At 39.7% G+C, this 25,046-nt stretch overlaps 1 protein-coding gene across 1 annotated transcript; it reads right to left on the reverse strand.

Moving 5' to 3' along the window:
• Window positions 1-11,011: 11,011 nt before the first annotated feature.
• On the reverse strand, window positions 11,012-12,608 carry LOC146524717 (uncharacterized). The gene is made up of 3 exons (XM_085169783.1): window positions 12,314-12,608; window positions 11,986-12,081; window positions 11,012-11,537 (listed from the first exon to the last, which is right to left on the reverse strand). The coding sequence occupies exons 1-3, from the start codon at window positions 12,395-12,397 to the stop codon at window positions 11,223-11,225; spliced, it is 495 nt and encodes a 164-aa protein (XP_085025909.1). The 5' UTR covers window positions 12,398-12,608; the 3' UTR covers window positions 11,012-11,222.
• Window positions 12,609-25,046: the final 12,438 nt, after the last annotated feature.

Genomic DNA, 25,046 nt, shown 5'->3' on the forward strand with positions numbered 1-25,046 from the left:
AGGAGTTTTTCCTATCCACTGTCGCACCCAGTGCTTGCTCAGAGGGCATTGTTGGGGTTCTCTCCCCTCCCTCCCCTTCACCCTCACCCACCCAACCAGTCCCGACAGATGACTGCGCCCTCTAGAGCCTGGTTCTGTCATAGGTTTCTTCCTTTAAAGGGAGTTTTTCCTATCCACTGTCGCACCCAGTGCTTGCTCAGAGGGCATTGTTGGGGTTCTCCCCCCTCTCTCCCCTTCACCCTCACCCCCCAACCAGTCCCGACAGTTGACTGCGCCCTCTAGAGCCTGATTCTGTCATAGGTTTCTTCCTTTAAAGGGAGTTTTTGCTATCCACTGTCACACCCAGTGCTTGCTCAGAGGGCATTGTTGGGGTTCTCCCTTTCTCCCTTTTTCTATCCCTTTCCTTTACCCTCTTCTTCCCCACCCCTCTTCTATCCCCCCCTTTTCTATTCTCCCCCTTTTCTATTTCCCCCCTTTTCTAATTTCTTAATAATTTAATAATAAACACAATTGGCAACATTTTAAATGTGTCTGATCAACGTCTTCATTCAAGAATATATTGTCTTTCTCATGGAGTCATGTGTATTTTGTGTTTTCCTCGGGCTGGTGATCCCCGCGGTCGTTCAGCCCCGGAGTCCAGAGTTTTAGTGTTTTAATCACATTTAGTGTTAGATTTCAGATCACCACAATAGGATATCCATAATTTAGGATTCAGGCATTTGTTTTAGTTCAATATCGTAATCATTCTATGACTGAGTAGTTTACAGAACCTTCAGTCAGCAGCAATAACTTCTGTTGGAGCTATTTGTTCTTATTTTTTCTTATTTTGAAATTAGTTAAAGTTTGTTGTTAGTTTACTTATATTTTGGGGTTTATTTAGAAGCTTATTTGTAGGTTAATATTTGTTTCAATGTTTTGTTTCTTTGATGTTGCCTTGTTAAATTAGTCAGTAAAAACTGTAGGGCCATTTTGTTTCTATAAATAAGAGACTGGTATAGGACCAGCATGCACTGGGGTGGGCCTATGGTTTTTTAGCAGAGCAGGAGAAGCAGCAGGAAGTAACAAAAAAATGGATCTTGTTATTGCTTGCCAAACTGGATAAAATAAACCATAAAAACGCGACTTTAAAGTTTGGACAGTGGACTTCTTTTGCCTGCGTACGAAATATTATCTCAGTGCAGCAGTGGCTTGTGGACTTTTAATTGTGGGATGTTTGGTTTGTCAAACAAAAGGAATTGCCACTACAACTTCAATTCATTGACATTTGCAAGCATTCCTTTATACACAGCATTTCAGTCAGGTTGAGGTCTGGACTTCCATGCTGTAGATTTGCTGCTGTGCTTGGGGTCATTATCCTGTTGCATGGCCTAATTTAGGAGAAGCTTTAGCTGTCGGACAGGTGGCCTCACATTTGACTCTAGAAAACTCTGGCATACAGAGGATTTCGTCGACTGCAAGGTGCCTATCTCTTGTAGCTGCAGAACAAGCTTAAATCAAAAAATTATCCACTGCTACGAATCCTGGGATAGGGTGGGCCATGAAGGATACACCCGAACCATCCTCCAAATCCAGGTAAAAGGAGGAGGCATTTGTGGGTCACATTTGGAGCAGCCTTTGTCGCCTGGCTGTGATGTGATCAACTATTAACGGCAGCCTCTGAATCACAAAACAACCACAATGGACCAAAGTGCTGTACAGTACTGAAAATTAAAAAATAAATAAATAAATAAATCTACAATGTGTTGTACAGAAGATTAAATACATAAAAACAAATAGAAAGAAAAACCACAGAAATGAAGGATAAATAAAAAACTGTATACAAATAAATAAACAATAAAAGAAAATCAGCTGGAGTCTATCCCAGCTGTCACCAGGGTGTCAGCTAACACACAGACAACCAGTTGCACTCACATTCATACCTATGGACAATTTAGAGTTTCCACGCAATCACAGGAGAACATGCAAACTCCACACAGAAAGACCCACAATTTCATATCATAAGGTCACCAGTCTCCCAGCAATTCATTTCTCATATATTTGCCCAACAACTTCACAAAAGCTGGAGAATTTATTGCGGGACCATGTACTCTCATGTGCCTCTTCATTTTCTCAACAAATGAAATCATTTCTATTTTAACACATAAACAGTGTGGATGCTGAAGAGCTTCATCCGTCATGGAGGTGACCAATAACCCAATGGTCACTCTGACAAAGCTCCAGCATTGCTGTGTGGAGTATGGAGAACCTTTAAGAAGGACAATGACTTCTGCAGCTCTCTGCCAATTAGGCCTGTGTGGTAGTGTGGTGGCGCGAATGAGGGATAACCGTAACTAAAATGTTGACAACGCCACCTGGGGGAGGAAGTTACACCCCAGGAAAGATTCCTCTAGCCAATGTAAGTGTTACACTGGCTACCACAGCCCACAGACTCGTTATTAACAGCAGAGGTGAGACAGAGAATTTTACAAATCAAAATTTACTAAGAAGAACTACTAAAAGCATAGAATTGTAAAATCAGAAAGGTACCTAAGGTAGCAGGGTTGAGACGGCAGAATAGTTAATTAAAACACTTTACTAACAACTGATGATTAAAATGACCAGACTCCCTCCCAAGATGCCCTAAAACAATCACAGATTGATAAAAATAAATAACTAAACAAAATAGTGGAGACCGGCCACTTGAGGAGGCAACCTACAGGAAGGAGTGCCCAAGGGTGCCACCTAGTGATGGCCCACTTGAAGCTGACGCTCAGGTGCGTGTGTCAAAAAAAACCAACACACTGCTTCAAAAGCACTGTGTCGAAGCTTGATTCGTTTAGCCAGAGTCACGTGATCAGTGACGTCCGAAGCTTCATTTAGAACCTAACTGATTCGGTATCTGATTCAATGGTTTATAAGGAAGTGAATCATTCGCGGGATTTGTGGAGTGTTTTGATGGTGACAGATAGCGAACCACTGATCATTCCACTGAGAGATTTGGAGCCAGTGAGCAATAGAGGAGGTTCTGTTGTGTGGGAGGATTTTGAGTTGATTTTTGTCAATCGGGTGGGTTTTCCAGCTTTGTGTTCTTGTTGTTTGCTTTTGTTTTGTGCATGTTTATTTTATCTGACAACGGGAAAAACTGAAAATGTCAAAAATCTGCTTTTCATAATATAAATATCATTAAATAACTTTAGAAAGACTTCTATTTGACTCTTTACATTTAATGTTATAAAAAAAATACATTTTATGTTTTAAATAATCTTAAACTGTTAGTCTGCAAAATGTGCAGCAATTTAATTTATTTATTCTCTTTAGCTGATAGTTTGTGGGGCCCAGGTAGACTGTATAACTGCATCTCTACCAGTTTCTCTGCACTCCAGCCTCTTCTGTGCCATGTGAAGGGATTTTCCTTAAGGCAGGAGAAATTATCTAAATATAAAAGGAACAGGTTCGGTCATCACACAGTGGAACAAATTTTCTTCTTAAATAAAAATGAAAAAGGGTTACCTTAAATGCATCATGTTTTTAATTTGCAAGTTCCTAATCATTTTCCCTTTCCAGTTCACAATCAAATCTACCCCCAGGTCAAAAATATGTATAGGAAAATTTCCTTAATGTAATATTATTTATAAAAATACCCGTCTAGCGATTAACTGCATAGGTACATGGAGGCGGGACCTCACAGCAGAAGCATACTCCATAATGTGTTGTACATTATCATATGTATATTATATGTAACGTGGTATTTTTCAATTACTGTATTTACCAACATCAAGACGTCACAAGCAAAGAAAGACCACACAATGGTGCATGTTTAAACAAGGAAAGTTTACTAGACAAAATTATTTATTAAAGAAATAAACAACATTTCTGTCACCCCAAAAAATACATGTTTAAAGCAACACAACGGTGGCCCAATATCAGACAAAATTCCACTCTGTAGAGTGGGCAATCATTACGAAGCAGTTGGTTTTATTTTGTGGATTCAAGCTGCTCTTCATATTTTTGGCCACCAGATGTCACCAGAGAGGACTGTGTTGAAAAGCTTCAATTAATGAACCGTTTTTCAATACAAGCTTCAGTAAGCTTCATTTGGCCATCACTAGTGCCACCAGGGCCCTGTTTCAGAAAGCCGGTTTAGTGCAAACTCTGAGTAAGTATACCCTGAGTTAACGAAAACTCTGGGTTTTCGGTTTCACAAAGCAAGTTTAGATTAATTCTGAGTGAGTTACTATGACGACACACTCCGTGAAGCTAACCTGCACCCTAGCAGGTTTACTTCAACTAACCCTGACTTTCTCCGCCTCTTTGTCGGAAACCTGACTGTAGGAAGTGTCAGACATGCCAGTAGATGTTGAAGCCCAAATTCTCCGCAGAGCTCTCCGCCGGGAGAGAGTGATTAGAGCACGTTTGGACATTTTATCATTTCCTGTTGATTTTCTGTGTGAACGTTATCGTTTTTCAGCACAATCTATAATTTATCTGAATAACATCCTCAGGCCTAATATTGCTCATGTGACACATCGCGGACATTCTCTCAGTTCTGTACATATTATTTGTATTGCACTTCGTTTTTTTGCAAACGGGAGCTTTCTGTATAATATTGGTGACGCTGATTGTGCGTGCGCACAATTAATTCTGAACCAAGCAGTTATTCATTAAATGACTGTTCAGTACAGAAGTGAAGCCCAATAATCATGATTTCACAGTCACAAATGAACAAAAGATTTTGTCCTTCATTTCTGTCAAACAAAGCTGTATGGATTGTTGCCTAGCAACCGGGTTTGCCTAGCAACCGGGTTGCCCTAGCGACCGGGTTGCCTAGAAACCGGGTTGCCTAGAAACGGAGGCTAGAGTCCCATTTCACAAGCCTCTCACTTCCGGCCTTAGTGGTCTTTGAGTACGCGGCACTTGTGGACCGTTAAGGCTGCGTACTTTAAGCTGCAGACCCTGAATTGGGATACAGCCAACATGTCTTGAAGTTCTCCAGAAGCCTGATAATGAACTAATCATTTGTTTCAGGTGTGTTTGACCTGGGTGATATTTAAAACTTGGAGGACACCGGCCCTCAAGGTCTGGAGTTCGACACTCCTGCTCTAGTGTATACTCCTCTCTGTGGTTTAGATATTATTTTATTACTATTATTTGTTGTTTAAGGCTGTAGAGATTGGATTTTACTGTTCCCTAATTGTTGTTGTTTTTTTTGTTTGCTTTTTCATTTTGTTTTTTTTCACCAGGGGGGAATCTTGTCTTCACATACTTTTAAGTGAGTTTCAAGGGGTTCTGCCTAATTATTACTCTTTTCTAGTTAACATTTAGAGCTGGAAATGTTAGATGCAAAAAAAATTAAAAAACAAAAAAACAAAAAGGAGATTTTAATGACTGCAAACAGCATCAAAATTAAACAGGGAGATGAAGATACAGCCACAAAGTGACACAAGCTAAAGGGGGAAAAAAAAGCAGAACAAACAACCATCTGAAAATGACACGTTGAAGGCTGCAATAACGCTGCTACAAGATGGTCTACTGGATTAAATGGTTCATAGTTTTAAATAAAAGAAGGAAGGCTGAATGATCTGGTCAAAGCATGGTTGAGACGTACAAACAAGCAAGATTGTGCAGAAGACATAACAAGGACATCTGCTGGACAAGTGGGATCTAATGCAAGATTAAAAAGAAATTCAGCTGTGACTGATGTCTTAATACTGATTATCTTCTGTATGGACGACCATGTCCATCATTGTAAAACACAATAAATTAGAGAGATTAGAAGCCTGAATAATCCTTTAATGTTTGGTTAGATTCTGTATATGCTGCACAAATTATGTCTCTAAAAAACAGGAATAACATGTGTTGGACTTTTGGGACTCTGTTAGAGAGTCTTCCCTCACACACACATAAACACAGAGATAATTCAGACAAGAGTACTGTTAACCTTACAGTTATTATAGATGAAGCTCTGGACAAATATTAAAAATCAAAGAAATCATCAGAAGCTGCAATGATGGTAAATGCAATGGTAAAAGTTAATAACTAGCAAGAAATCAACAATCACAATCATTTATTTTTTTGTTACAGAATCAGACTTTTAATGCTTCAAATTATGAACTCCAGTCAGTGCTATATGTCTAGAAATAAAGATTTTTAATGTATTGTAATGTAATGTATTGTACAGTCCAAGTACATATACTGATTAAGTGACCTGGAAACCTGGAAGGTGACTCTAACGCTTGATAGGAGGAAGCAACATGTGAAACGACAGCCCCTAAATGGTTGCTTACAATGTCTTCTTGAAATATACTTGTGTAATTGTGTCTTAAATTATCTGTGTCTTTAAAACAGATAAACCTATGCTTTTATATTAACATTTTTTTTAGACAACTAAAAAGGAACAATAACTAAAAGGTGTTCCTCGTAGTCCTGTCAGTCTATAGTCTGTGATAAATGTCTTATAAAAATAATTTATGTGCCACAGCTGTGACTGTCAAAAATTATCTTAAATAAATACAATGAACTTTGCAAATTCTTCTTTAAGCTGACTGTCCACAGATACGCTATCAAACCTGAGATCAATATGCCAGATCTGCAAGTTTTTTTAAGTGAAGTGAAAAAGTGGGTAACTGAGGAAACTCAGTTTTGCAAAACACCCCAAAAAACATGTTTTCAAGAAAATTATAAAAGGAAACTTGAGTCTATTTAAACCTGTTTAGAGCAGATGATTTACTTTATTTTTTACAAACATATAAACTTCATAGAAGAAGTAAGGTAACTTATATTTGAGCAATCATTTCTTTGCTGTCACACGCCTCTCCCCTACTCTGGCTCTAGCCCCTTGCTGCCAGAGCGAAGGTAGCTTAGACGCAGCGGAGCGGAGGTGTAAGTGCCTGGCTTAAAACAGGACATGTTAACTGCATTTAACCTTCAGTTGCTCTTTATATATTTAGGTAGGAGTCAGACCATGTTTCCTTTTAGCTGAGAAACATTACACCCAGGTAACCTGCCAGTGTTGAAAACGTGTTTTCCGACGATGTTTGCTACCCTACAATCCGTCCTGCTCTGTAGTAAAAATCAGCAACATTTGACCGTCCTGTTGCTCCCATTGAAATTTATGCAGCCTATTTAAAATCTAAAACTTAAAATTGTCCGTAGCCTACTGTTGTTGCACTGTCCTGTTTGAAATGGAATGAGAGAAGTTGGTTATTTTGTCATATGTGCATGTGCCGATATTAAACCCAGGAACAACATTCAGGTAAAAGTGTAAGAACAAATGATCTGTCAATAAAGGATAATGTTGGATCAGTGTTTCAATATTTATATCTTTTATTAGATGTTCATGTGGTTTGGTTATTTGCCTTTTGGTTGAAAGTAAACTGTAAGAGGACTTTTTTTTATTAGTGATCTTAATAATATATTTTTTTCATATTAATGTAATTTTTTCATCTAATTGAATACAATCTATTTGTGTATGATTGTCAGTCCAAAGAGGGAGAGAGGAGGAAAGAGGGGAACGTGAGGAGAAAGTACAAGGTCAGGAAGAACCAGGTAAGAAAACAGACAGGGAATAGTGACAGGCACAACAGAAACTGTTAAAATGCTTGAGATAGTTCACCAAAACTGATTTGCCAACCTCAAGGTGAGGCAACATAGGTTAAAATAAAAGAAAAAAATCTGCAGAGCCATAGTAGTATCTGCAGTAAAGATCTTTTCATACATTGTGTACATTGTACCATAGTGTCACAATACGGCTGTGTGCAGGCAAGAGTAGAACCCAAACGCAAACTCGCAGAGACAAAAAGTAAACTCAGCTTTATTGCTGGCGTGGAGTGGGACACGAAAAACAATACAAAACTAAACCAGGAAAACTAAAGCACAGGGCGCCAGAGGGAAAAATCACACAGCTATGAGGGAGGACGCAACACTGACAAAGAGAAACATGGGGCTTAAATACACTGAGGGATAACGAGGGGGAATGAGCCACAGGAGGAGAGCACAGCTGGGAGTAATTAGGCAGGACTAGACAAGGGAAGCAAAACTAGAAACATTAACATAGGACAGACTGTGAAAGTAAAACAGGAAACACACTGACGGAACTCAAGACATGTAAACTTAACAGACTGGGAGACAGAACATAGGGACCTGAAACATGGAACAGAAAGGCACAGTAGACACAACATGAACATAACAACGCCACAGGGGAAGAGTAAAAAAAAATGCAGGAACACAGGACCTCTTTCAAAATAAAATGGGAAACATAATGAAACGCAAACATGACAACATAAGAAACACAGACATGAAGCACATGAAGGACAAGGGAGACTTAACAGGGGTTGGACACACAAGGGCAATCTAATAAACAAATGAACTTAGATAACCTAATGAACAAATAAACTCAAACTTAAAACGCTGGGTCAAAAGACCCAGAATCATGACACATAGGCAAAGTTGCCTCCATTTTTATAATTTTTTATCAATATTTTCTAGATTTGTACATTTCAAGGACTCTATTTTTGGAGTGTATTTTTATGTATCTGTATTGTATTATACATACACATTAAAAGTGAATCTCTGTCCAAGAAATGCGCTCAGTTTACTTCTTACTCACTATGATCATCATTCATCATAAATGCACCAAGGAGACAGTCAGAGGGAACTAGGGACAACTGGAGACATTTAAGGATGCAGGGACTGACAGAGACAGGGAAGAAGTCTCATCGTGACGAGTAAAGCCATCATGCCTGACTGGGCAGCTCTCTGGGTGCTCAGCCCCCCCAAGCTCTGATCCTAGAAATCGCCCCTGGTACAACACATTATGGAGTATGCTTCTGCTGTGGGTCCCGCCTCCATGTACTTCAGTTAATCGCCGGAGGGGTATATTTATAAATAATATTATATTAGGGAAATTTTCCTATACATATTTTTGACCTGGGGGTAGAATTGATTGTGAACTGGAAAGGGAAAATGAGATGATGAGATAGCCTTTATTTGTCAGTTGCAGGTCTTTTGCCCACAACCGAGATGACAGACCTTGCCGACTGTACATACAATACACAAACATCCCATTGGGGAGACAGGTCAGGCCTATGCTTGAAAATGCTTATGAACTTGCAAATTACAACATGATGCATTTAAGGTAACCCTTTTAAACCTTTATTTAAGAAGAAATTTTGTTCCACTGTGTGATGCCCGAACCTGTTTCTTTTCATGGAGATAATTTCTCCTGCCTTAAGGAAAATCCCTCACATGGAACAGAAGAGCCTTGGAGTGCAGAAAAACTGGTAGAGATGCAGTTATACAGTCTACCTGGGCCTCACAAACTATCAGCTAAAGAGGATAAATAAATTAAATTGCTGCACATTTTGCAGACTAACAGTTTAAGATTATTTAAAAAATAAAAAATATTTTTTTATAACATTAAATGTAAAGAGTCAAATGGGAGTCTTTCTAAAGTTATTTAATTATATTTATATTTTAAAAAGCAGGTTTTTGACATTATAAGTTTTTCCCATTTTCAGATAAATTAAACACGCACAATACAAAGGCAAACAACAAGAACACAAAGCTGGAAAACCTACCCGATTGACCAAAATCAAACTCAAAATACTCCCACATGACAGAAACTCTTCTATTCCTCGCTCGCTTCCAAATCTCTCAGTATAAATATCAGTGGTTTGCTATCTGTCACCATCAAAACACTCCACAAATCCCGCAAATGATTCACTTCCTTATAAACCAGTGAATCAGACACCAAAGCAGTTAGGTTCTAAATGAAGCTTCGGACGTCACTGATCACGTGACTCTGGCCAAACGAATCAAGCTTCGACACAGTGCTTCTGAAGCAGTGTGTTGATTTTTTTTGACACACGCACAATTAATTCTGAACCAAGCCAGTTATTCATTAAATGACTGTTCAGTACAGAAGTGAAGCCCAATAATCATGATTTCACAGTCACAAATGAACAAAAGATTTTGTCCTTCATTTCTGTCAAACAAAGCTGTATGAAACGTTGCCTAGCGACCGGGTTGCTAGCGACCGGGTTGCCTAGCGACCGGGTTGCCTAGCGACCGCCTAGCAACCAGGTTGCCTAGCAACCGCATAGCAACCAGGTTGCCTAGCAACCGCATAGCAACCAGGTTGCCTAGCAACCGCATAGCAACCGGGTTGCCTAGCAATCGGGTTGCCTAGCAATGGAGGCTAGACGTCCCATTTCACAAGCCTCTCACTTCAGCCTTAGTGGTCTTTGAGTACACTGTAAACCCGAATAAGTTACCAGAACTCAAAAAATTGAGGCAATCGATTACCTCAATTTTTTAAAGTTGATCAACTCAAAAGTCAAATTTTTCCAGAACACAAAAGTTTGGATTACATGGTACTTGTATCTTTTGAGAATGGTCAACTCAAATATTTGCAGTTAATATGACTGAAAGTTTCAAGTTTACAAATTCAAAGGAATAAGTTCACAGAACGTATAAAAAATAAGTACACAACCACAACATTTTTTATGTTAACAACACTCAAATGGTTTATTAGTTTGTGTTGTCATTATTTTAAGTACACGTTAGTCAAATATGTTGATTACTTGATACTTAAAAACATGTGACCCAAAACTTAAATTTTTGAGGCAATCAATTGCCTCAATTACACTGAGTATCGGTAACTTAATATGCAAAAGTCATAAACATCTGCCATTGAACAGTATCTTGCCTGCTCCCTTTTAGCACATTATGTTGAAATTAAATACATTTTTTAAAAAAATATTAAATAAATTAAAATAATTAACAAAAACATTTATAAATTAAAATAAGTAGACCAAAAATTGTTTAGTCAGGAAAACTGTCAGAGTAATAAAAAATAATGCCAAATAATAATAAATAATATCAAAATGTGCTTTTGGCTCTCTGGCTAATAACTGAATAAGGCAACAGGGCAGCAATTTGAGTGAATTACAATGTTATTGTTTTACATTAACCAGTATCAAACAGTGAAATTTAGGTCATCTTGCGCAGCCCACAATGTTTTAGAAATAGTATTACGAAAACATTAAAACATACAAATACAAAACATTAGTGTTGCTTTGCATTATGTTAATGAGAACAAAGGCACGTTGTATAGTTTGGACCTATTGGCTGAACACCTGTAGAGTAATGCAATAACGTTTTGAGGCATTATTTAGATAAAAGGAGAGAACTTTGAACTAGCCTTTTATAATGCTTCACCCTGCATCCTTCTTTCAGATGAGTTCCTACATAACCAAGTCATTCTTGAGGGTCTGTAACCTGGGTGACAGTTTACCACTTTCTAGACCAAGTAAAATCTTTTGAGTAAATTCTAAAGTGTTGGTCAGGGCTTTGAGGTAGCTGAGGTGAAGTGCATAGATCAGTCCAAACATTACCAGGAAGGCTTCACCAAATCTGGGGAGACTGACCACGGCATCACTTTCAATGACGACAGAGATTTTCACAGGTTGGTAGTGAACTGGACTTGTCGTGTCATGGTCACTGATGACAGTGAAGAGGGCCACTTCAACACCATCAAGCTCCAACTCATCAGATTCGTCCTGAATGAATGAAAAAGAGATACTAATGACAATCTAACCCAAGAAATACAACAAACGACATATAATTTCTCATTTTACCAACTCCCGTTGAGATCCAATACCTCTTCTACAAGGGAGACCTGTGTCTCACTGTAAGAGGTGAAAAACAGAAGATCCATGTTCTGCACACATAAATCAGCTAATTCACCAGAGAATCAAGTGGTGTGTGATAGACTGAAACTAAGCTAAAGGAAATACACAGGAAAATGTTTTACTAAACATCTTAGCACTTTCAACAAAACACCAATTCAGTTCATTCGTAGTGAGGAGACAGAAAAGACCATACATGGAAACCGTATGGGTAGACTAAACAAAGGTAAGTCCAAACAGTACATCAAAATACATGTTTGTACTTTGATGCACTGTTTATATACACAGTAGTATCTGTTAGATACTTAAGGACACTCACAGTGCAGGTTCTGAAAAATCCAGAGACATCCTCACGCAGATAGACAGGAAGGGCGTGGAGAACGGTAGTGCGCTTGGTGTGGATATCATGGATTTCCTATTGCCAGATAAAAACAGAATTGTATATACTGGTGAGTTTACTCAACAACAACAACAACAGTCAAATCAGAACACATGTCCACAAATAACCTGTTCACACCTTAATACAGTCAGACAAATAGCAAACACAAAGTGGACTAATAGCAAAATTCAAAAAGCTCATTTAAATCATTGAACCTGTCCAATGTTCCACTGGTTCAACCTATGAAATGTGTAACAATCTATTATACCTGTTCATCGTGAATTCTTAGAATTTCAGCCAGGGCATCTGCTGTCTTCCCAGTTTTTGATGCATTCTGTCTGAATAAGGTCATCAGTCGAGGAAGATGGCGGTCAAGTCCAGCGTAGAATGTATTGGGCAGGTTCTGATTTGTAATGAAACTCTGAATACAACTACAGCAGAAGGACAATACAGTTCAATTTGAAGAATCTCGCACACCTTTATAAAGCAGCAAAAAGCTGCCACATGAGTAAGAATTACAATTTTCATTTTAAAGAGAGCTGATCCATATTACCTCAGACTCCATTTTAGAGCAGGCCAGAGGTCCAAGAGCTCCTTCAGTGGCGGACAGGACATCACTATGGTTTGTCTGCGCAGGGGAAATGTGGTCTCCATCACCTTTCTAATGAGGGGCAGGTTCTTCTCAGCCTTCTTGACTTCTTCAACAATTGCTTGCCTCAACTGGTCAAGGCTTGAAGGATCCTTTCCTTGGGGAAAGTTTGGTTTTTTAGGGGTTTTTAAGACAACTCGAGAGAGAGCGAGAGCGGTGATTGGTAGAAGAATTCACAAACAAAATGAATTACCTGGTATCTTTATCACATCCCCAGTTCTCTTCCTTGACTTGGTCTTAATTCTTGAAGCTGGAACAGAGAGATCCAAAGGCATAAACTGATGAACAATTAAAAAGCATCCAAACGGTGACAAATTATAAATACTTATTATAATTATACATTTATAATTTTTCCCTGTTAATGATCTTTTCATTTAATCCCCAAAGTGTGAATGCATCTCTAGTCAAGATACTAAAGCCATCGAGCAAATATTACAATACTGAAGACAAGCAGCAGCACTTGAACTTTAACGGCATGGTTAAATTAACAACAACGCCATTTCTACAAACTAAAGCCTTACTGATGAGAGGTTCCCCCAAACATATGTTATTTGAAATTATTTAATGTGCATACACAGTTAATGTCAAAAATTTCAGGCTCCTCATCACTGCTTCTCTCTCCGAACGATTCTGGTTGTTTTGATTGACAGGTTTGATTTTTAGGACCTTAGTGATCCAAGAGTGCCAATTGGTTGGCAGAAGTTGATTGACAAGTGATTCCACTAATTAGGCAAAGTGAGAGGAGACGATGCGTGTGCAGTGCTCTTTCATTGGCCCTCTAACTCTGGCTTGTGAACAATGTGGCTCGTCAGAGCAGGTGTATTAGAAGGATGAGTTTCCCGATCATTCTACTGCGTAAAGTGACTGATATATATGTAAAAAAACACCTATCGAGACCGTCGCTCAACGACCTAATACACCTGCACCACTTATTCGCACATATAGTTTAAAATATAGTGGCTTGAAAGCACTCTCACTGCAGACAGGTATCTCCGCTGTGTAACTGCAGGGACAACAGGCTTGTTTGGACCCAACTATTCTGAGTCATGAGAGGGGGTTTAAAAATTTAGAGAGATTAAAACACTTTGTTTCATACTAGGCCACCGGGCGCCACCTCTAGAACAAGTAGTATCTAACTTTTAAACAGCCTGCGACCCTCATTACAACAACTTAATGCTAGCTCTGCAAGCGCAAAGTTTCCTTCGGGGAGAGCAGCAAAGCACATAAAAAACACCGACCGGACATTTCTGCTATTCTTTTTGACACGCACCCAAAATACAACTAAATATTCGTATTTTAACAATAAACTAATATCAACATTGAAAACTTACTGTAAGTCCAGTGATGCTAGTTGCTGCCGTTAGGTCCAACTTTCTCCAGTCGTCCATGTTGCCTCTTTGGTGCTGTTTCCCGCCCATATACCTTTACTACTTCTGTGTTTCGTATTTTTTTCCAAATAGCGGTAAACGATCAGTGTATAATGCTCATTAGCGCCACCTTCCGCTTCGGAGGGTGAATCAGAGATTAACTCGGAATAAAAATTGATTCCTGCAGCTGCTCAACACTTACGGAAAAAATTAAAAAAAATATATATAGGATACATTGATAAGACAATTATTATTAAAATAAATACATTTTGTCTTCCACTAATGCATTTAAGACTATTTAATTTTACTTATTTGGTGAAACACTTTGAGATTTTATTGTATTTTAGCATGTGCTACATAAATTAAGTTTATTATTAAATCCTACCTACTTGAAACAACAAAAATAACAGAACTTTACCATTCTTATATGTCCTAACTTAACTGTGTTACGTTGTGCTTAAGTTATGATTTTACGTGATGCTTACTTAATATAGAAATAGTTCAATTCAATCAAAAATTATTAGTTTCATTTACTCAAAAAGAAGAACATGTTACACGAACTTGACATATTTAAGTTAACAGAACTTTTTAAAGACTTTGAGTATACACTACTTAATCTATTTAATTACTCAAAGACCACTAAGGCCGGAAGTGAGAGGCTTGTGAAATGGGACGTCTAGCCTCCGTTGCTAGGCAACCCGATTGCTAGGCAACCCCGTTGCTATGCAGTTGCTAGGCAACCCGGTTGCTATGCGGTTGCTAGGCAACCTGGTTGCTAGGCGGTTGCTAGGCAACCTGGTTGCTAGGCGGTTGCTAGGCTAGGCGGTTGCCAGGCAACGTTTCATACAGCTTTGTTTGACAGGAATGAAGGACAAAATCTTTTGTTCATTTGTGACTGTGAAATCATGATTATTGGGCTTCACTTCTGTACTGAACAGTCATTTAATGAATAACTGGCTTGGTTCAGAATTAATTGTGCGTGTGTCAAAAAAAATCAACACACTGCTTCAGAAGCACTGTGTCGAAGCTTGATTCGTTTGGCCAGAGTCACGTGATCAGTGACGTCCGAAGCTTCATTTAGAACCTAACTGCTTTGGTGTCTGATTCACTGGTTTATAAGGAAGTGAATCATTTGCGGGATTTGTGGAGTGTTTTGATGGTGACAGATAGCAAACCACTGATATTTATACTGAGAGATTTGGAGCGAGCGAGGAATAGAAGAGTTTCTGTCATGTGGGAGTATTTTGAGTTGATTTTGGTCAATCGGGTAGGTTTTCCAGCTTTGTGTTCTTGTTGTTTGCCTTTGTATTGTGCGTGTTTAATTTATCTGAAAATGGGAAAAACTTATAATGTCAAAAACCTGCTTTTTAAAATATAAATATAATTAAATAACTTTAGAAAGACTCCCATTTGACTCTTTACATTTAATGTTATAAAAAAATATTTTTTATTTTTTAAATAATCTTAAACTGTTAGTCTGCAAAATGTGCAGCAATTTAATTTATTTATCCTCTTTAGCTGATAGTTTGTGAGGCCCAGGTAGACTGTATAACTGCATCTCTACCAGTTTTTCTGCACTCCAGGCTCTTCTGTTCCATGTGAGGGGATTTTCCTTAAGGCAGGAGAAATTATCTCCATGAAAAGAAACAGGTTCGGCCATCGCACAGTGGAACAAATTTTCTTCTTAAATAAAGGTTTAAAAGGGTTACCTTAAATGCATCATGTTGTAATTTGCAAGTTCATAAGCATTTTCAAGCATAGGCCTGACCTGTCTCCCCAATGGGATGTTTGTGTATTGTATGTACAGTCGGCAAGGTCTGTCATCTCGGCTGTGAACAAAAGACCTGCAACTGACAAATAAAGGCTATCTCATCATCTCATTTTCCCTTTCCAGTTCACAATCAATTCTACCCCCAGGTCAAAAATATGTATAGGAAAATTTCCCTAATATAATATTATTTATAAATATACCCCTCCGGCGATTAACTGAAGTACATGGAGGCGGGACCTCACAGCAGAAGCATACTCCATAATGTGTTGTACCAGGGGCGATTCTAGGATCAGAGCTTTGGGGGGGCTGAGCACCCAGAGAGCTGCCCAGCCAGGCAAGATGGCTTTACTCGTCACGATGAGACTTCTTCCCTGTCTCTGTCAGTCCCTGCATCCTTAAATGTCTCCAGTTGTCCCTAGTTCCCTCTGACTGTCTCCTTGGTGCATTTATGATGAATGATGATCATAGTGAGTAATAGAATAGAATAGAATAGAATAGCCTTTATTGTCATTGTACAAAGTACAACGAAATTGGAGTGCCACTCCCTTGGTGCAAAATGCAAAATAAATATAAATGTAAAATATAAAAAGTACAATAAAACAACCATAGTATTCAGACAATAATAAGTACAATATATACAGGATAGCAGCATAATGTAATGATAGTATGAATAGCAGCATAATGTAATGATAGTATGAATAGCAGCATAATATAGTGACAATGGCAAGTACAGTTAAGCAGGTTTAATTGTTTTGTGCTCATTTACTACGGTGATAGCTCTGGGAAAGAAGCTATCCCTGAATCTGTTTGTCCTGGTTTTATGTGACCTGTACCGTCGGCCTGACGGTAATAGTTCAAACAGTTGATTACTGGGGTGAGAGTAGTCCTTAATGATGTTGCCAGCTCTGCTGAGGTATCGGGAGTTTGCAATGGCCTCCAGACTGGGCAGAGAGCAGCCAGTGATCTTCTGGGCTGTGTTGATGACCCTCTGCAGTCCTTTCCTGTCTGCAACTGAGCACCCTGCATACCATGTTGTTATGCCGTACGTTAGGATGCTCTCTATGGTGGCTCTATAGAATGTCACCAGCAGCCTCTCCTCCAGGTTGTTCCTCCTGAGCACTCTCAAAAAATGGAGACGCTGCTGGGCCTTTTTTACCACCGCCGTGGTATTTGCAGTCCAGGAGAGATCATCAGAGATCTGCACGCCCAGAAACCTCATGGAGTGTACCCTCTCCACACAGTTCCCGTGAATGTAGAGTGGGGCCGGGTCTGCTCTGCCCTTCCTGAAGTCCAAAATAAGTTTTTTAGTTTTCGTGGTGTTCAGTTGGAGGTTATTAACTGAACACCACTCAGTCAGTCTGTTAACCTCATCTCTGTAGTCCGACTCATCCCCCCTTGAGATGAGTCCAACCACTGTGGTGTCATCCGCGAACTTTATGATGGTGTTTGAGAGATGGGTAGGGGAGCAGTCGGATGTGTAGAGCGTAAACAAGAGGGGACTCAGAACACATCCTTGTGGAGACCCGGTACTGAGTGTGATGGTGCTGGACAGGTGGGGGCCGAGTCTGACAGACTGTGGTCTATTTGTCAGGAAGTCTTTGATCCAGAGACAGATGGAGGTGGAGAGTCCCAGGTGAGACAGTTTCTGGACCAGGATCTCCGGGATGATGTGATTGAATGCTGAGCTGAAGTCCAGGAAGAGCATTCTCACATAGTTTCCTCGGTGCTCCAGGTGACTCAGCGCAGTGTGGAGCGCTATGGTGATGGCGTCCTCGGTGGATCGATTTGTCCTGTAGGCAAATTGGTGGGGGTCCAGAGTGGAAGGCAGACCGGCCCTGATGTGCTGACAGACCAGTCTCTCAAAGCACTTCATCACTACAGGCGTAAGTGCAACAGGCCTGTAGTCATTTGGGCTGTCCACAGCCGTCTTCTTAGCGATGGGGATGATGATTGAGGTTTTGAGGCAGGGTGGGACGGTGTTTAATGACAAGGAAAGGTTGAAGATTTTAGTGAAGACTCCGGTCAGTTCGTCAGCACATGCTCTGAGAACCTTTCCATGTATTCCATCAGGACCTGCCGCCTTCCTGGGATTCACTGACCTTAGAACACACCTCACTTGATGCTCTCCAAATGTTAGTGTGCCGGTGCTGGAGGCGGGTGGAAGTGGTGTAACACCTGAGGGCCTGGTCGTCTCAAAGCGGCCGAAGAAACGGTTTAGATCCTCAGCCAGCAAGGCATCAGTCCTAGATATCGCCTGGTTATTGCTTCTGTAGTTGGTAATGTGATTGATCCCCTGCCACATTTTTCTGGGGTCGTTGTCGGCAGCAAAGTGATCTTCAATCCTCCTCCTATAGGCAGCCTTGGCTTTCTTGATGCCTCTACTCAGGTCTGCCCTGGCCGCCCTATACGCAGCCCTGTCCCCTGACTTGAAGGCAGTGTTACGGCTTTTTAGGAGGGATTGCACTTCGCTATTCATCCAGGGTTTTTGATTTGGAAACACCCTGACCCTTTTGTTGACGGTGACATTGTCAACACAGTTCCTGATGTACGAGAGTACAGTGTCCGTGTACTCCTGTAGGTTGAGGCTGGAGAATAAATCCCATACAGTTGTTGAGAAGCAGTCCTGTAGTTGAGAGAGGGCTCCTTCAGGCCAGGTTTTTATTATCTTTGTCTGGGGCTTTGTTTTTCTCAGCAGGGAGGTGTAGGTGGGGGTGAGGGACATGCAGAGGTGGTCAGATCCAGCCAGATGGGGGAGGGGTGTCGCTCTGAAGGCGTGCCTGATGTTTGAATAGACATGGTCCAAAGTGTTTTCTCCTCTCGTAGCAAAGTCCACAAACTGGACAAATTTGGGAAGCACAGTCTTTAGGCACGCTTTGTTGAAGTCGCCGGCGACAATAAAAACCCCATCGGGGTGGGCAAGCTGTTGTTTATTTATGGTGTTGAGCAAGAGGCTGAGAGCCGTGCCCACGTTAGCATCCGGCGGTATATAAACAGCTATCACAATAACTACTATAAACTCCCTCGGGATATAAAAAGGTCTGCACGACACTGCCAGAACCTCCAAGTCAGGAGAACAGTGTGTGTAAATGATCCTGCTATTACAACACCATTCGTTATGCACATAAACACATAGCCCCCCTCCTCTGCTTTACCTGAGTTGCTGTTTCTGTCATGCCGGTGTAGCGTGCGGCCTGCTAACTCAACTGCAGCGTCGGGAATCAGCGGGTGAAGCCACGACTCCGTGATAAGAATAATGCTGCAGTTACGTGCAAAGCTCGTGGTGGCTATCTGTAGCTCCAGTTCGTCCAATTTGTGGGTGATGGATCTGGCGTTCGATAGGAAGAGGCTCGGAAGTGCTGGCCGGTATGGTTGTTTACGTAGCCTAGCATCTGGGCCCGACCGGCATCCTCTCTTTTGCTTTCTCTCCCTTCGTCGCCTCCTACGCTTGCTGGGCGGGCAGACCATCCACGGTGACCCTGGCGGTCTCGCTATCTCCCCCAGGATGTTGTGTGTTCGTTGATAGTCACCAGAGACAGACAAACTATATTTGAAACCTAGGTCAATTAGGTTCTGGCGACTGTAAGAGATGGCGGCGTTGCAAACATTCAAAAATATACACAGTAAAAGTAAAAACAAGGACCAAACTGGAGAGCTAAGAGCCGCTGCACCCGAGCGCGCCGCCATCTTGCTAAATGAGTAAGAAGTAAACTGAGCGCATTTCTTGGACAGAGATTCACTTTTAATGTGTATGTATAATACAATACAGATATATAAAAATACACTCCAAAAATAGAGTCCTTGAAATGTACAAATCTAGAAAATATTGATAAAAAATTATAAAAATGGAGGCAACTTTGCCTATGTGTCATGATTCTGGGTCTTTTGACCCAGCGTTTTAAGTTTGAGTTTATTTTGTTCATTAGGTTATCTAAGTTCATTTGTTTATTAGATTGCCCTTGTGTGTCCAACCCCTGTTAAGTCTCCCTTGTCCTTCATGTGCTTCATGTCTGTGTTTCTTATGTTGTCATGTTTGCGTTTCATTATGTTTCCCATTTTATTTTGAAAGAGGTCCTGTGTTCCTGCATCTTTTTTTTACTCTTCCCCTGTGGCGTTGTTATGTTCATGTTGTGTCTACTGTGCCTTTCTGTTCCATGTTTCAGGTCCCTATGTTCTGTCTCCCCAGTCTGTTAAGTTTACATGTCTTGAGTTCCGTCAGTGTGTTTCCTGTTTTACTTTCACAGTCTGTCCTATGTTAATGTTTCTAGTTTTGCTTCCCTTGTCTCGTCCTGCCTAATTACTCCCAGCTGTGCTCTCCTCCTGTGGCTCATTCCCCCTCGTTATCCCTCAGTGTATTTAAGCCCTATGTTTCTCTTTGTCAGTGTTGCGTCCTCCCTCATAGCTGTGTGATTTTTCCCTCTGGCGCCCTGTGCTTTAGTTTTCCTGGTTTAGTTTTGTATTGTTTTTCGTGTCCCACTCCACGCCAGCAATAAAGCTGAGTTTACTTTTTGTCTCTGCGAGTTTGCGTTTGGGTCCTACTCTTGCCTGCACACAGCCGTATTGTGACACTATGGTACAATGTACACAATGTATGAAAAGATCTTTACTGCAGATACTACTATGGCTCTGCAGATTTTTTTTTCTTTTATTTTAACCTATGTTGCCTCACCTTGAGGTTGGCAAATCAGTTTTGGTGAACTATCTCAAGCATTTTAACAGTTTCTGTTGTGCCTGTCACTATTCCCTGTCTGTTTTCTTACCTGGTTCTTCCTGACCTTGTACTTTCTCCTCACGTTCCCCTCTTTCCTCCTCTCTCCCTCTTTGGACTGACAATCATACACAAATAGATTGTATTCAATTAGATGAAAAAATTACATTAATATGAAAAAAATATATTATTAAGATCACTAATAAAAAAAAGTCCTCTTACAGTTTACTTTCAACCAAAAGGCAAATAACCAAACCACATGAACATCTAATAAAAGATATAAATATTGAAATACTGATCCAACATTATCCTTTATTGACGGAACATTTGTTCTTACACTTTTACCTGAATGTTGTTCCTGGGTTTAATATCGGCACATGCACATATGACAAAATAACCAACTTCTCTCATTCCATTTCAAACAGGACAGTGGCAACAACAGTAGGCTACGGACAATTTTAAGTTTTAGATTTTAAATAGGCTGCATAAATTTCAATGGGAGCAACAGGACGGTCAAATGTTGCTGATTTTACTACAGAGCAGGACGGATTGTAGGGTAGCAAACATCATCGGAAAACACGTTTTCAACACTGCAGGTTACCTGGGTGTAATGTTTCTCAGCTAAAAGGAAACATGGTCTGACTCCTACCTAAATATATAAAGAGCAACTGAAGGTTAAATGCAGTTAACATGTCCTGTTTTAAGCCAGGCACTTACACCTCCGCTCCGCTGCGTCTAAGCTACCTTCGCTCTGGCAGCAAGGGGCTAGAGCCAGAGTAGGGGAGAGGCGTGTGACAGCAAAGAAATGATTGCTCAAATATAAGTTACCTTACTTCTTCTATGAAGTTTATATGTTTGTAAAAAATAAAGTAAATCATCTGCTCTAAACAGGTTTAAATAGACTCAAGTTTCCTTTTATAATTTTCTTGAAAACATGTTTTTGGGGTGTTTTGCAAAACTGAGTTTCCTCAGTTACCCACTTTTTCACTTCACTTAAAAAAACTTGCAGATCTGGCATATTGATCTCAGGTTTGATAGCGTATCTGTGGACAGTCAGCTTAAAGAAGAATTTGCAAAGTTCATTGTATTTATTTAAGATAATTTTTGACAGTCACAGCTGTGGCACATAAATTATTTTTATAAGACATTTATCACAGACTATAGACTGACAGGACTACGAGAAACACCTTTTAGTTATTGTTCCTTTTTAGTCGTCTAAAAAATGTTAATATAAAAGCATAGGTTTATCTGTTTTAAAGACACAGATAATTTAAGACACAATTACACAAGTATATTTCAAGAAGACATTGTAAGCAACCATTTAGGGGCTGTTGTTTCACATGTTGCTCCTCCTATCAAGCGTTAGAGTCACCTTCCAGGTTTCCAGGTCACTTACTCAGTATATGTACTTGGACTGTACAATACATTACATTACAATGCATTAAAAATCTTTATTTCTAGACATATAGCACTGACTGGAGTTCATAATTTGAAGCATTAAAAGTCAGATTCTGTAACAAAAAAATAAATGATTGTGATTGTTGATTTCTTGCTAGTTATTAACTTTTACCATTGCATTTACCATCATTGCAGCTTCTGATGATTTCTTTGATTTTAATATTTGTCCAGAGCTTCATCTATAATAACTGTAAGGTTAACAGTACTCTTGTCTGAATTATCTCTGTGTTTATGTGTGTGTGAGGGAAGACTCTCTAACAGAGTCCCAAAAGTCCAACACATGTTATCCTGTTTTTAGAGACATAATTTGTGCAGCATATACAGAATCTAACCAAACATTAAAGGATTATTCAGCCTTCTAATCTCTCTAATTTATTGTGTTTTACAATGATGGACATGGTCGTCCATACAGAAGATAATCAGTATTAAGACATCAGTCACAGCTGAATTTCTTTTTAATCTTGCATTAGTCCCACTTGTCCAGCAGATGTCCTTGTTATGTCTTCTGCACATCTTGCTTGTTTGTACGTCTCAACCATGCTTTGACCAGATCATTCAGCCTTCCTTCTTTTATTTAAAACTATGAACCATTTAATCCAGTAGACCATGTAGTGGCGTTATTGCAGCCTTCAACTTGTCATTTTCAGATGGTTGTTTGTTCTGCTTTTTTTCCCCCTTTAGCTTGTGTCACTTTGTGGCTGTATCTTCATCTCCCTGTTTTAATTTTGATGCTGTTTGCAGTCCTTAAAATCTCCTTTTTGTTTTTTAAATTTTTTTTTTAATCTAACATTTCCAGCTCTAAATGTTAACTAGAAAAGATTAATAATTAGGCAGAACCCCTTGAAACTCACTTAAAAGTATGTGAAGACAAGATTCCCCCTGGTGAAGAAAAAACAAAACGAAAAAACAAACAAAAAACAACAACAATTAGGGAACAATAAAATCCAATCTCTACAGCCTTAAACAACAAATAATAGTAATAAAATAATATCTAAACCACAGAGAGGAGTATACACTAGAGCAGGAGTGTCGAACTCCAGACCTCGAGGGCCGGTGTCCTGCAAGTTTTAAATATCACCCAAGGTCAACACACCTGAAACAAATGATTAGTTCATTATCAGGCTTCTGGAGAACTTCAAGACATGTTGGCTGTATCCCAATTCAGGGTCTGCAGCCTTAAAGTACGCAGCCTTAACGGTCCACAAGTGCTGCGTACTCAAAGACCACTAAGGCCGGAAGTGAGAGGCTTGTGAAATGGGACGTCTAGCCTCCGTTGCTAGGCAACCCGATTGCTAGGCAACCCGGTTGCTAGGCGGTTGCTAGGCAACCTGGTTGCTAGGCGGTTGCCAGGCAACCCGGTCGCTAGGCAACCCGGTTGCTAGGCAACGTTTCATACAGCTTTGTTTGACAGAAATGAAGGACAAAATCTTTTGTTCATTTGTGACTGTGAAATCATGATTATTGGGCTTCACTTCTGTACTGAACAGTCATTTAATGAATAACTGGCTTGGTTCAGAATTAATTGTGCGTGCGTACACTGTAAACCCGAATGTTCAAAGTAATTAAATAGATTAAGTAGTGTATACTCAAAGTCTTTAAAAAGTTCTGTTAACTTAAATATGTCAAGTTCGTGTAACATGTTCTTCTTTTTGAGTAAATGAAACGAATAATTTTTGATTGAATTGAACTATTTCTATATTAAGTAAGCATCACTTAAAATCATAACTTAAGCACAACGTAACACAGTTAAGTTAGGACATATAAGAATGGTAAAGTTCTGTTAGTTTTGTTGTTTCAAGTAGGTAGGATTTAATAATAAAGTTAATTTATGTAGCACATGCTAAAATACAATAAAATCTCAAAGTGTTTCACCAAATAAGTAAAATCAAATAGTCTTAAATGCATTAGTGGAAGACAAAATGTATTTATTTTAATATTCATTGTCTTATCAATGTATCCTATATATATTTTTTAATTTTTTCCGTGTTGAGCAGCTGCAGGAATCAATTTTTATTCCGAGTTAATCTCTGATTCACCCTCCGAAGCGGAAGGCGGCGCTAATGAGCATTATACACTGATCGTTTACCGCTATTTGGAAAAAAATACGAAACACAGAAGTAGTAAAGGTATATGGGCGGGAAACAGCACCAAAGAGTCAACACGGACGACTGGAGAAAGTTGGACCTAACGGCAGCAACTAGCATCACTGGACTTACAGTAAGTTTTCAATGTTGATATTAGTTTATTGTTAAAATACAAATATTTAGTTGTATTTTGGGTGCGTGTCGAAAAGAATAGCAGAAATGTCCGGTCGGTGTTTTTTATGTGCTTTGCTGCTCTCCCCGAAGGAAACTTTGTGCTTGCAGAGCTAGCATTAAGTTGTTGTAATGAGGGTCGCAGGCTGTTTAAAAAGTTAGATACTACTTGTTCTAGAGGTGGCGCCCGGTGGCCTAGTATGAAACAAAGTGTTTTAATCTCTCTAAATTTTGAAACCCCCTCTCATGACTCAGAATAGTTGGGTCCAAACAAGCCCGTTGTCCCTGCAGTTACACAGCAGAGATACCTGTCTGCAGTGAGAGTGCTTTCAAGCCACTATATTTTAAACTATATGTGCGAATAAGTGGTGCAGGTGTATTAGGCGTTTGAGCGACGGTCTCGATAGGTGTTTTTTTACATATATATCAGTCACTTTACGCAGTAGAATGATCGGGAAAATCATCCTTCTAATACACCTGCTCTGACGAGCCACATTGTTCACAAGCCAGAGTTAGAGGGCCAATGAAAGAGCACTGCACACGCATCGTCTCCTCTCACTTTGCCTAATTAGTGGAATCACTTGTCAATCAACTTCTGCCAACCAATTGGCACTCTTGGATCACTAAGGTCCTAAAAAACAAACCTATCAATCAAAACAACCAGAATCGTTTGGAGAGAGAAGCAGTGATGAGGAGCCTGACATTTTTGACATTAACTGTGTATGCACATTAAATAATTTCAAATAACATATGTTTGGGGGAACCTCTCATCAGTAAGGCTTTAGTTTGTAGAAAT

Source organism: Neolamprologus multifasciatus, chromosome 2 (genome assembly GCF_963576455.1).
Source record: "Neolamprologus multifasciatus chromosome 2, fNeoMul1.2, whole genome shotgun sequence".
In the NCBI taxonomy this organism is placed as follows: Eukaryota; Metazoa; Chordata; class Actinopteri; order Cichliformes; family Cichlidae; genus Neolamprologus; species Neolamprologus multifasciatus.

What these genes read in the sequence shown, in the direction of transcription:
- LOC146524717 (XM_085169783.1), bottom strand. Translation starts at nt 12,397, where the DNA reads ATGACCTTATTCAGACAGAATGCATCAAAAACTGGGAAGACAGCAGAT. An exon ending in TAAGAATTCACGATGAACAG is followed by an intron (nt 12,082 to 12,313) that starts GTATAATAGATT and finishes ATCTGGCAATAG; the next exon opens with GAAATCCATGATATCCACAC. An exon ending in GATTTTTCAGAACCTGCACT is followed by an intron (nt 11,538 to 11,985) that starts GTGAGTGTCCTT and finishes TCATTCATTCAG; the next exon opens with GACGAATCTGATGAGTTGGA.